The sequence below is a fragment of the Sceloporus occidentalis genome, unplaced genomic scaffold (genome assembly GCF_023333645.1).
Source record: "Sceloporus occidentalis isolate IW3139 unplaced genomic scaffold, rSceOcc1.0.p SCAF_1, whole genome shotgun sequence".
NCBI lineage: Eukaryota > Metazoa > Chordata > Lepidosauria > Squamata > Phrynosomatidae > Sceloporus > Sceloporus occidentalis.
This window is the reverse complement of record NW_028316981.1, coordinates 50277507-50291376: the sequence shown is the minus strand read 5'-3', so window position 1 is coordinate 50291376 and position 13870 is coordinate 50277507. Positions and strand designations below refer to the sequence as shown.

At 40.0% G+C, this 13870-nt stretch overlaps 1 protein-coding gene across 1 annotated transcript in view; it reads left to right on the top strand.

Annotated features, from left to right (window-relative positions):
- FAM149C (family with sequence similarity 149 member C) overlaps window positions 1-6883 on the top strand; it is an 86844-nt gene extending 79961 nt beyond the window's left edge. Inside the window, exon 15 of the mRNA XM_089497260.1 lies at window positions 6673-6883. Coding sequence (XP_089353386.1) covers window positions 6673-6805 — 133 coding nt within the window. The 3' untranslated portion in view covers window positions 6806-6883. The remainder of the gene's footprint in view (window positions 1-6672) is intronic.
- The last annotated feature ends 6987 nt before the right edge of the window (window positions 6884-13870 follow it).

Genomic DNA, 13870 nt, shown 5'->3' with positions numbered 1-13870 from the left:
TGGGATTATTAGTATCATAAAAATGGCTTTATATCAGGCCAGACTATTTGATCATCTCACCCAGTGATTCCCAATCTCAGGCCTTCCAGGTGTTTTGAACTTCAGCTCCCAGAACCCTCAGTGATCTTGGCCAATAGTCTGGGATTCTGGGAACTGAAGTCCAAAACACCTGGAAGGCCTGAGGTTGGGAATCACTGGGTGAGATGATCAAATAGTCCGACCTGATATAAAGCCATTTATAGTTTGGGAATCACAGATTCTATCCCAATGTTATCTACTCTGCCAAGGTCTTTCCAGAATTTCTGGATGAGGTTTTTACCATCATTTGCTACTTGTTAAGCTCTACTATCTCTCCTTGCATTACCTGCTACCTGAATCTAGGATATTCTGGCACTGGGAATGAAGAAATGTACAATTCACATGATTCCTACCACAAGAACAGGTAGACCTAGAGGTCTGGGTCTGGATGGTGTTGCATCCTTTTATGGTTCCTGGGAAGAAAATCAAGACCAAAGTTTAGATACCCAGAATAGTAGTTAAATTAAAAGGCAATAAAAGACAAGAACCCCCCCCCCCTTTTCTTTCTTTCTTTCTTTCTTTCTTTCTTTCTTTCTTTCTTTTTCTTTTCTTTTGCTGCTGCTGCTGCTTCTGCAGAAGGCAAAGAGTAGGAAAGCAGCATTAAGCTTTTAAAAAGCTATGGTGGTACAGAGAGAGAGAGAGAGAAGCAAACCAGAGTATAGAGGAGGAAGGTGAATGAGGAGGATAAAAGCAGAAAGATCATGAGGGGAGGCAAATGAGGAGAGACAATGACCTTATGCTTACTGTGAGTTTGCTATGATGAATGGAGGAAAGCAGGGAGACTCCTCTTTGGTATATCAAATACAAGCTGGAGAGCAGGTGTCTGGTGTTCTCAGGCCACAGTAGATGGCCGATTAGGCAGAAACATGGGATAATGGCTCTTTCTTTCCCTGCTTCATTCTCTCACATGGGAAATAGGTACTTTTCACAGAACAGGCTTGTATAAATATATCATTACACATACACACAAAACACACTATGCAGTACCTAGCTCAGGGGTAGGCAACCTGCGGCCCGCGGGCCGGATGCGGCCCGGCGAGGCCTTGGGACCGGCCCCAGCCCGGTCCTGCCACCGATTGCCGCCGGGGCCTTTGGCCTCTCGCGTGCAGGGGCAAGGGGGGCAATTGTCTATAGACACCTCAGAAACATGCATTTATATTAACATTTTTTAAAAAAATCAGCAATTTTTTTTGCGTGTCCTCCACTTTTTTAAAAAAAGTGTCCACAATTTGAAAATGTTGTCCTAAATTTGCCCCAGTTTATTTATTTATTTACATTTAAAAAAAAATATTTATTTATTTATTTATTTATTTATTTTTTGCTTCGGCCCCCCAGTTGTCTGAGGGACAGCAACCCGGCCCCCAGCTCAAAAAGGTTGCCTACCCCTGACCTAGCTCTTTGAAAGCACCTGGGGTAATCATCTGACAAGGGTGCTAACTGATTTCTGTTGTACTTACTCAGAGCCCTATTTTCAGGTTACAGGTGACGAATTTACACTTTCTGTTAGAAAATTAGTAGCCTGGTCAAATTTTAATGACTAACCATTATGTCAAGAGACATTGCCAATGATGTTTTCCTTAATATCTTATATTAAGTAACAGGTTATTAAAGTGAACATATTAGGACACTGTATGAATACTTATACAATGATGAGTACAGTTACCACATGAAGGACATCATTTGTGTTATTTCTTCACCAGCAGAGGCATTTGTAAGCTTGTAGGTTCCATAACCCTGTAGGATACTGATAGGTGTAGCAGGAACCAAGTTCAGAAAACTCTAACTTCAGTAGTAAAAATGCAGTAAATTTTTATCCAGTAACAACAGCTCCAAACCAGAGATGCTTATTGTCAGAACTTAACAGCAAGGGTTAACAATGCCCAATTGAATGACACACAATGGGCTCATTTCCCATTTGTTAAAACGAATAAATATATTTGCCCCTCTCTATTCCAATAGTACTACCTTTTGTTCTTACACCCAGGTTCTTCCCACAGGAACAATTTGAACATGCTTGAATCATACTTGCCAACTCCCCAATGTTATCACACCACATGTGGCTGAGATCACTACACTCATCTGTCCACATTCGCAGGGGTTAAGGGCACAGGACCTCCATGAATGTGGAAAAAATGCAAATAACAAAAACACTATGTTTTTACCTGACAGAACACCTCTCTAGAAATCTCTAGGTCCTCCAGTGCAACTCTGTGGTCAACATCTGCCACATATTGACCACATAATTGCACTGGAGGAGCTACAAATGCCCAGTGAAGTGTTCTCTGTAGGAATCTCTTGGTTCTTCAGTGTGACTTTTGTTTAAATTTGAGCATAGAGTTTCACTGGCGGACCTAGCTATTCCTAGAGAGAACATATTAATAAATCCGTGAATAATCAAATCTGCAAAAGTCATTGCTGCAAATGTGGAATTTCTCTGTGATAATTACAGAACTTAAACTTTCATACAGTGCGCCCTTGCCTTATGCGGGGGATCTATTCCAGACACCCCCCCCCCCGTAAGGCAAATAGCGTGTATGCTCGAGCCCCATTGAAAATAATGGGGCTTATGCACATGGCATGGCGCATGTGCCATTGTTTCAACGTAAGCTGAAAGCCGCGTAAGAGGCAACCGTGTATGACGCGGGGCACACTGTACTAATTTTTATATGGCAGGCAAGGTGCCTATGCAAATCTTGACAGATATTGATTGCCATTTTTGCTTTTCTAAAACAGATATACCAATCCAGGATGTTATTATAAACAACCTGCCAACTAGAATAGCAAGTTAATGGGCACATTTGACCATTCTGTACATTTTGATGCTTTACTATTTATCATCAGAAGATCCTGATAAGCTTGAGCTGTCATGATGTTATGAGCATTTTAATTTTTTCTAAATTGCCCCAATTTTACTCTGTGTAGCTATTTCACTTTAGCAACAATTCCACTTTATAATAGAAGAAGTTGACTGAGAGGCTGCAGAAAAATAATTCTAGATGACAAAATACGGGTGAGACTAGGAAGTCCTCATAAAAAGGAGGGAAGTGGAGGGAAGGAGAACACAGCAGCACCTTTAAAGCTAACTTTTTTAAAAAAAGAAATTCTAATGCAATATTTCATGTATAGAAATCCACTTCTTCACATGAGGTACAGAGTGATATCAAAGCCTCAGGTTAAAAAGCATATTTATACAGCTGGGGGACTAGAAGACAGAATGTAAGAGGATCAAAAAAGATGCAAATCATGTCCCTTGCCCTACATTTTCAAATGTCTGGGTGAGGTGATACAGCACTTTTATATCTTTACAGTGGTCAGTTACTGTGAAAGAGACTAGCACAGGTACTTCTTTGAAGTCTTCTAGGAAAACTGCAGTATCTAATTCACCCTAAAATCATTTTATACAGTTGCATTTCTGTACAACACTGGAGGCAATGACAGCACTCTGTGAACATGCAAGAGAGTTAATTGAGCATTCCTGTGATGTGGTGAATGGAGTACTGCACTAAGATTAGACTGACCCAGGTCCCCCCCCCCACCCCCGGTCAGTGGGTCTATGCTGGTGTATCACTGTCAGTTTGCATAAAATGTGAACAGGCTTCAAAGCCTAAACAACCTCACTCTCTTAATCTTAGACTAACTTGAATGGGGGGGGGGGGTGGCTTGCTAGTTTGTTTAAGATTTAGAAGGATGGACAGAAGCACATAACCCTGAATTTCTTGGAGGAAGCCAGGATAAAAATGCAGTGACTAAAAGAAAATTGATGCAGACAGTGGTTCAGTTGGGCAAATTTAGGCTCTGAACTCATACATCTTGTAGAAGGAGCACTCAACAAAGATGATAATATGTTCTGCTTCACTAAGTTCAAAATGTAGCAAGCCATCTTTGCTGCATTTGGAAGGTTTGTACTTATGAGGCTGAGTGTGACTCTGGACCTTTACCCCAAAACCTAGCCCCAGAAGTGACAGGCCATTGCACACATTTAATAATAAATGCATTCATGTGCAAAGGGATTTTGTAGCACCTTTGAGACTGAGAGAAAGACATAGATAGCATAGGCTTTGTAGACTTAAGTCAACTTCATCTGTCAGGGATGCTTTGATTGTGAGTTCCTGCATGGCAGAGGGTTGGACTGGATGGCCCTTGTGGTCTCTTCCAACTCTATGATTCTATGATCTGGTATGGAGGAAGTGCCTAGGAACAGACGTTTATAGCTATGAATAAGAAAGTTGTATGTGTGAATAGCAATAGAAATGAAAAACTTGTGGCTATAGTAATGAGGTGACAAGATCAGTTTTAATTATGGTCACTGGCAGGAGGAAAGGTGTTGCCTTTAGCCAAGGGTGCATAGGTAACCATATGAATGATGGTGGGAGTTATTGGAATATAGTGTGGTGCTGGTTGAGAACCAGAATAGAGATGAGAACAAGGAACATCACTGTGAAGTATCTCTGTGGGCAGCAGATACTGAGGACAGACAAGATAGGGAAAGCATCCAGATTTATGGATGTTTGTCAACATTCTTATGCATCTTGTGAGACAAGACAGAATGCTGACCACATCCAGAAGAGGCAGGGCAATGTTGTGTTTTAAGTCTATTATGTTATTTCATTTGGGAGGAACCACAGATTTTGTTTTAACCTATTTATATTGGTTTTACTTGTATGCTGCCCTAAGATCTTCTGATATGGTACAGAATAGCAATATTTTAATACATTTTAATAACATTAATCTTGAATTAAAGCATCTAAGGGCTGGGCACTGTTGAACTGCTGCAGTAAAAATAGACTTTGTTGAGCTAAATAGTTTGATTCAGACTAAGATAGCTCCCTCCATTGACATGCATTTAGAAACAGTGTAAGAAAAGGCTAGAAGAACAGATCTCCCATTTTCAGAAAAACCTGTGCATGCTACTCAGAAGTAAGTCCCATTAAGTTTAGTGGGATTGCCTCCCAGGTAAATATGTAAAGATACAGGCTAAATGTGCAGATTCGCCACTGAATTTGATGCTTTGTTTGAAGGGCCATGTACATTGTCTCACAAAATGTCAGATTATGCGTTCAAAATAAATTATGCAAATTAAATTTACATATATTTTCTTGGAATAATGCATTTTTATTTCAAGACTGGTTTTCAATTTCTTTCTTAAAATATGGCTGCTAGAAGGCTAGTAGGAAACAATAATATGAAGGCAATGGATCAGTTGGAGGCTGCTAAGCAGTGTAACTGTGGGATATTGTAGAGCTTTAGGGGAATAAATGTTTTTGTAAAACCTATTAATCTTAATAGACATCTAGGCCGCATTTTAAAAATTGTAACTAGTCCCAGCTTAAAAATTTCTATGACTAGCTGTGCCAGAAATTTGTTTGCTTTTTGTTTTGTTTTTTAAATTAAATCTAATATTCTCAGGATGCCAAATTATGTACTAGATCCCATGCTTATGTGGGTCAATAGATGTGACAAATATACAGAGTGCTATGTTGTTATTATTGTAACTTTTGCCACACCATACTACCTTGAATATATCCAGTCTTGTCTGATCTGAGGTCCTGTTTGGGAGGAAGGTGTGGTATAAATAAAATAAATCATTTTGGAAACTAAGCAGGGTTAGATCTGATTAGTATCTGGATAGGAGACTGCTAAGGAATACTTGGCAGCTCCAGGTAAAGCTAAGAAAGCATGCTTCCTGAAATCCCAGAGAAAGGACAGAGTTGACAATACTGGGCTAGATAACTAATGACTCAGTGTCAGGCAGATTTCTCTATCTAGGGCAGCCTTTCACAAGGTTGGTCTCATAATTTTAAATTCTCCCATCTGTCTTTTGTAATGAACAAACAAACTGGATTGCATTTTATTTGAATGAAACCTTTACACAGTGATTGGATGATCCCCCAAGGTCATGATGTCACCATCTACCTCTGTATTTCCTGGAAATTAGGGTCCTGAAGCTTATCAAACTTGTGGCCATAGTCAGTGGCATCACTAAGGTTGGTGTCACCCAGTGTGGTAACTCATGGTGTCACCCCCCACTGATCTCCTCCTATACCACATTATACAGAGTCCATAGTAATGCTTATGGTACTAATGTTATTCATAAACAATAATCCCCATGTATCTCTGAATGTAATGGTGATAGTTGTGACATAAACAACTAGCAAAATTAAAATTATACTTTTAAATTACAACATCATATATACAACCTAAATGTATTTAAATATACAGAGTTTCATGTGCTTAAAGTGAAAATTTGGTAAAATGTTATGTTTTAATGAAAATTTAAAACAAATTTTAATTTTTTTTGAAATTTGAAATTTGAAATTTTACTTCCCACTGAACCTCGTCCCACTGAACCCATCTATTCAGCATTTTAATGGGACATAGGTGAATGGCACAGCCTGTTTCTGCCCAAAAGCAGATGTTTGAGGAGCAGTAGTGTCACACATCATACACCTATAGTAATGCCACTGGCCATAGTGCACCTATTTCCACATAATGCAGCCTGTTGTGGCCATAGGTTACAAGCTCTTTCAGTATATTGTTTAAGCTTACCATACAGTCTGCTGTGAACCTTCTTCCTTAATTCTTCCTTGTATTTAGCCTGAATAATATGAAGATTAAGGAGTTCTTCTCGGAAGTGCAGCCTACTGTGCAGAGGAAGAAAAAGGTGGAGGCTAAGCGTGTCAGCAGTGCAAAGCATGTCAGCAGCGCAAGAAAGAAATCAAAGAAATAGGATAATGAAACTGGAAAGTGGTAGCTTCCTTTTCATCCCTCTGCCATTATGTGCATGCACACACACATACAAAAAAGATATTTGATGTACCCACAGATGTAGATACATATTCAGCAAGCAATTTTTATTCATTATAAAGCAAGATCCAAAAAGGTATCTATTTTGTTATGAATGATTTTGGTTTCTTTTCTCATAGAACCACTTCTGTCTCTAAAATATCTGAAAATTGGTTCCCCAGATAATCAGTGAACATCCCAGGAAAAATGACTTGCCTTGGACTTCTGGCTTTAGCTTCAGGACATTAAAATGGAAGGTGGGGATGGGGGTCAAGCAGATTCTCATTGGGAAAAGGTAATAGTGAGGAGACAGGTTGTGTGAGATGGCAAGGAAAGGAAGAGTTGAAAATAAGTGGATGGATCAAAATGTAAAGAGAAATGGCACTAATGCTTAGCCAGAAGGGAATTTAGGTACTGCCAGTTCAGTGGTATATAGAAAATGTTAAATAAATACATTACCTTTTTGGTCCCTTGTGCAAAATGAGATTAAAACAGCATAGTCAGACCAACTGAGATCTAGGAAACTGTGTTGTATTTGGAAATACAACACAAGATAGGAAGCCCAACACTTTAGGGCAGAGGGACCAATTCAACAGAATCAAGAGGTAAAGCTGTTCTTATATTCCATAAGATATGAAGTACCTGGAGATATGGAGTTGCTTTTTATTACTGCTCAACTTTCGCCAACAAACAAAACTAACATTCTAGGGAAAATGGCTCAGCCTCTCTGGTACATGTTTTTTTTTCTTTCTAGCTGCCCAGACAGTTCTTCCCCCGGCTGTCCCCCACCTATGACCATTCTGAGAGAGCACTCAAACATGTAGTACTACATCCCCTTCTCAATATTTATATGTTCAGAATCCAAATGCTGCTCTCACTGGTCTCCACCTGCATTACTCTCAGGACTATGTTGCAATGATGGAACACATTTACATACAAAATGAACAGTGTCAAATTTACTTTGCACCAACCTCCAAAGAGCTGCCTCTGCCTCCTTCTAGAAGCTACTGGCTAAAGGGTCCTGTGGAAACATGCAAAACCAAGAGATAAAATTGGCATGCAACCATGTTTATCTTGTTTTATTATAGTGATTTTCCAAGACTAATGTATGCCTCTCCCCATATTATATTAAAATCAATGTGTAAATGAGTGACTGGAGCTGACTTTCAGATACCAAAACTCCTGAAATAAACCATGAGATTTGTGGGTGAGATTAGGTTGAGCATATTTCAGCCTAAGGCCTAATTCATGCAACCTGTACCAATTCTTTCTTGGCATGAATGTGGCTTTCTAGTGAACCTAAAATACAGAGCAATTAGCTCTATGCACACTATTCCTGTATCATCTAGGTGGCCTTTCAACCTACAGCTTATCTTCATAAGAGTAAGGTATTTTTAGAAATTGCTATACTTTGTAATTTGCCAGGGGCTTTAAGCACAGAACCACAGGCAATCGAATAAAGAACAGTCAGATTTGTTTAGGGGGGAAAAGAAAAGAAATGCAGACATGTCAAAAAGAAGCATAAACTACATTGGTTTAGATGGTAAATTCTGTACATTAGTGGGAAATACTTAAAGCCTTGCCAAGGTTTTAAAATAGCTGTGGTTTAAATTATTCTGTGGTATAATAGTTTGTGAGCAAAGAATCCATGGGCCTAGAGATATCACTGTATTACACCTTTCATTTCCCATGGCCATTAGCCATATTGGGTGGGGCAGATGGGTACTAGAGTTCAACAGTATTTGAACAAGCAGAGGTCCCTCACCACTTGCATTAGACAGAGCACTGGGCTTGGCTGGGGAAACTCAGGCTCAAAACCAGTGGGAACCTTTGGGCCAGTAAACTGAGCCCTATATAACTACTGTAAAACAAATGCAGGAATATTAAAATCTGTAACTATGTACAAAAGTAGGGAGGAAATGTAAAAATGTGGGAAGAGCAGGAAGTTGTTGTTGCTCCTGTTGTATGTTTTCAAGTCTTTTCCAACTTATGGTGACACTAAGATGACCTATGATGGGCTTTTCTGGGGCTGAAAGTATGTGACTCACCCAAGATCACCTAGTAGATTTACATGGAGAAGCAGGAAACCAAACCCTTGTCTCCAGAGTTATGGTCCAATTCTAAAACCACTATACCACACTCACTCTCAGCAGGAAGTACACATGATTAATTGGGGGGGGGGGGGAAGGAAACTATTCACATAGAATTTAACACAGGCTATACTGAGTGTTCAGTTTCTATAGTTTTTTGTGGGGTTTTCAGGCTATGTGGCCATGTTCTAGAAGAGTTTCTTCCTGACGTTTCACCAGCATCTGTGGCTGGCATGCAACGTTTGGGTCACACAGTATACAGAAAACCCACACATACAAACCAATACCTGCACAAGAACTCCAACCATCACCCAGGACAAAAAGGAAGCACAATCAAAACACTGGTAGACTGAGCAAAACGCATCTGCAAACCCCACTTCTTGGAAGATGAACTGAAGCACTTGGACCAGGCTCTACAAGCTAATGGTTATTCCAGCTCAGACATCAGAAGGGCTGCCAGGCCCAGAAAAACCCAGAGAAGTGAAGACAAGCAGCCACCCAAAGGGAAGGTATTTTTACCATACGTCAAAGGAGTCACAGACAGAATAGGCAAAGTGGTGAGGAAGCACAACCTTCAAATGGTTTACAAACCAACAAAGAAAATCCAGCAAATGCTTCACTCAGCCAAGAACCAGAGAGACCCTCTCACAGTCGTGGGAGTTTACCGCATACCATGCAGCTGCGGACAAGTCTACATAGGGACCACCAAACGCAGTGTGCAAACAAGAATCAAGGAACATGAGAGACACTGCAGACTGGGCCAGCCAGAAAAATCAGCAGTAGCAGAACATGCCACAAACCATCCTGGGCATAAAATACTGTTTGAAAACACTGAAATTCTGGACCATGCCAACCACTACCATGTCAGGATGCACAGGGAAGCCATTGAAATCCACAAACACCTGGACAGTTTCAACAGAAAAGAGGAAACCTCTAAAGTAAACAAGATCTGGCTACCAGTCCTGGAAAAATAGCAAGATAAAGACTCAACAAATGCAAATGAGAAATCTCCCAGCAGACAACGAGCACTATCAAGCAGACACCAATCCTCTTTTGCAGACCCTCCCATCCTGAGGCCTGCCATTAGCAACAAAACAATACACATGCAAATCACTCCTTCCTTTCCAGGCAACACAATATATATACCCAAGGCCTTTCCAGGCAAGCATTCTCTGAAGATGCCAGCCACAGAGGCAAAACGTCAGGAAGAAACTCTTCTAGAACATGGCCACATAGCCTGAAAACCCCCCAAAAAACTATGGATGCCGGCCATGAAAGCCTTCAACTTCACATTGTTCAGTTTCTGTTCCACATCCTATCTCTCATTAACAATGTTGCCACATAGATCAAACAGCATGCAAGATGCTTGAGGGAGCATTAATGCCTTATGTGAAAATACCCTTAGATGTCACGGGTCTCCCATAGATTCAGTTACATCTGCTTGGAGAACAGAGTTTCATCTTGGTTTCTTAGGCCTGGTACAGACCACCCAAAAAGGGCGGTCTGCCGGTGCCTTGTTTTGTCCCGTGAGGAAACTGCAGTGGACAAACCGTGTGGCTTCCTCACAGAGCAAAAAGAACCTGCAAAAAGCGGGTTCTTTTTGTGGCACAATATTGATGCCACAGTGCGCCAATGGCACACTCGCAACATCAGTATTGTGCTGCAACTTGCAGACACTAAGCAGCCGTCACGTCAAAATGGTGGTGCCCATCTGTACAGGGCACCATCATTTTGACGTACGGAATACGTGCTAGGATTGCAGGGCGTCTGTAAACAATGCCCTGAGGCAACCCTAGCACGTCATCAAGACGTGCCACAAGGTCAGCAGAGACATATTGTGTATGCCTCAGACTAGTCAAAAAATTAGAAAGTTTAACTTGTTACCATGATAAAATGTTCTTTCATGTAGAATAAGTCATGACTTCATATCAACCACAAATTGATTTTTAGAACCCAACTGAAGTTTCAGATCATGAACTTACTTAGTATGAGGCATAAACACTGAGGTAGCCAGAAAGGAATAGGGAAGCTTTGGAGTTTTACTAATCCAGATGTTGCCAAGGAGATTGTTGCAATCTCTGACTAAAAAGCTCTATTTTAGCTTCTAAGAGAAATAGTGCATAATATCAGAATTATTTCAATATAAAACTTAGCAGGTAGGCACAGTCCTTTGGCCTTAAAGAAGCTATATTCAAAATAACATTTTTGAAAATAGCAATAGCAAGTACATTTCTATACCGCTTATCAGTGCACTTAAGCACTCCCTAAGTGGTTTACAAATTGTAAGCTAATTGCCCCCAACAATCTGGGTACTCATTTTAGTGACCTCAGAAGGATGCAAGCCTGAGTCGAGCTTGAGCCTTTTCGCTGTTATTGAACTCACAACCTTATGGTTTTGAGTGAGTGGCATTTAACCACCAGGGCTCCTTAAAAATTAGTGCCTTCAAAATTAATTTACACAAAAGGCATGTTCCTATAAGACTTACTCTATGATGTATATCTTTTCCATATACATTTTCTGCTGTATGTACTGAGTTTCTGAGGCTATAAAACAAAGCTCCATGTTCCTTTCATCAAAAACAGTCCCCCCGCCTTCTTTTCCCCTGTTTTGGTTTTGGTTCATCACCTTTCAATAAAGAAAGCAAGTGTTGGGTGTAATAGCTTCATAACAAAGTGTCCCCTAGAGGCTGCAATACATTAATACAGGTCTGGAAATTACCAGCGACATTTTATTAGGCATGTTATCAGTGTCTTTCCCATGCAGACTCATTCTCATTATCTAGAAGACGCTGCATGAGAAGAAAGGAAACATTTGAAGATCTTATTGTATCTGACAGCTGCTGCAAGAATCGTATATGCAAAAATGTGGAAAAATAAAGAAATCCCCTCAATAGATGATTGGCTGAAAAAATCTACAGAAATGATGGAACTGGATAGGTTAACAAACATCATAAGAGGAAATGAAGCTGAAAAAATAAACAATGATTGGAATAATTTTAAAATCTTTTGTGAAAAATATTGGTCATAAGTGCGGACATCTTAATGAAGCAAAGAGTCATAAAATATAAAGAAATTAAGAACTGAAAATGAGAAACCAAAAGGAATAGCAATTTTTATAAATTAGAAATGATGGGGGGGAATATATATATATATATATATATATATACACACACACACACACACACACACACACACACACATTATTATTATTATTATTTTCATTTTCAATACTTTCTTAAAGAATATCCTCCTCTGAGGGTCTTATTGATTTACGGCCGGTACATTAGATATTATATTTATTATTTTACACCCCAATTAATATAAGTTCACATATTGGTTAAGTCAGATTAATCAAATTGAACAATAGAAAAAAAATAAGCATTGGTCCACAGTGAATAACTATATACATATATATACAAAGATAATTTGTATATAAACTGAAACACAGGTCAAGTAATTTGAAGAAGCAGACGATGAGACTGCTATAGGTAAAGAAATTCTTTGGAGAAAAAGCTCAAATGACTGTCAAGTGAAAATACTATAGATGGGATAGGGGGAAGGAGGGGTTTCTCTTTTTATTAAATATTACACTTTTGTTGTCTGGGGAAAAAAAATAGAAGACGCTGCATGAATCTAACATAACTCATGTCATATGAGTTCTGTGCTAAAGAAATAAATTAGCAGGATGATGAGGTGGTGTATTTGATCACGAGGGAATAGGTAGATATTATTATTTGGGTTTCCCATCTTTTCCCTAAAGACACTGTCATTATGGACTCCTCAAATGCTCTATTGTATGAAGAGACACTTGCTACCAGCCAAACTGTCTTGCAGTAAAAGACATCTCCTCGGGGTCAGCTCCCTGTCCTTTTTCAGCTCAGCTAGCCAGAGCTCCTGAGGAGCTTAAAAGCAGTTGGGGCAATTTTTCTGATCTCCCAAAACATAACTTACATGACCGTCAAAAAGGCTCCAGTTCAAATTCATCAGTACTGACCTATGTGTTAAACTATTCAGGAAGAACCAAGTGTCTCTTCTTGCTCTTTTCTTCACAGTCAAAAGCTCTGTTCTTCAGTATAGTTGATGTGCTTTTAAGACACTTGTTTTATTGTTAAGCCTGAAGGATCTATACTGGAGGTATTTAATCATTAAAATACCACCATCAATTTCTTACCTGCCTCTCCATGTGGATTGAGGTGGGGAAAAATAGCAAATTAAACAAGTTAATAGAGCATATAAAGTCTATACATTTTAGAACAGTCAATGCATACTTTGAAATTGTGTGTAGAGAGATCTTGTAGGACCTTTGAGACTTAAGTCTACGAAAGCTCATGCTGCCAACTTCTTTCTTTAGCTAGGACTTTATCACACAGGGAAAATCGGGGCTTTAAAACAATGATTATCCCATGAAAATTGCACAATCATGACTAAGATTTTCACACACACTGCAGTAAAAGAGCCATTATCCCAGGAATAAACAGGCGATAAACAGCAACAAATAATTCACAGGATTTCCATGGGATTGATTTGTTGCTGTTTATTGCCTGGTTATTCATGGGGTAATGGCACTTTAATCACAATGGCGGTATCCAACCGGTGCAAAGCGCCAGCCTGAATACATACTAGGGTTGCCTCGGGGCGTCCTTTCCAGATGCCCCACAACCATAGTACGTTGTAATGGTGGTGCCCTTTCTACATGAGCGCCGCCATTACGACATCATGGCCGCACTGCAGCCAAACAACACGGATGTGACATCCTGTCGCCGCTGGAGGGCGCTTGTGGTTCCCTTTCAGTGGTGCCAGAAGGAGCTCTGTTTTGGAGCTCCTTTGGCCGCACGTATTGCTGGTGTGGCCTTTAAACAGCCACGCCAGCGATACAAAGAGAAAGGGACCGAGCAGCCCCTTTCTCCCTTTCCCTGCCG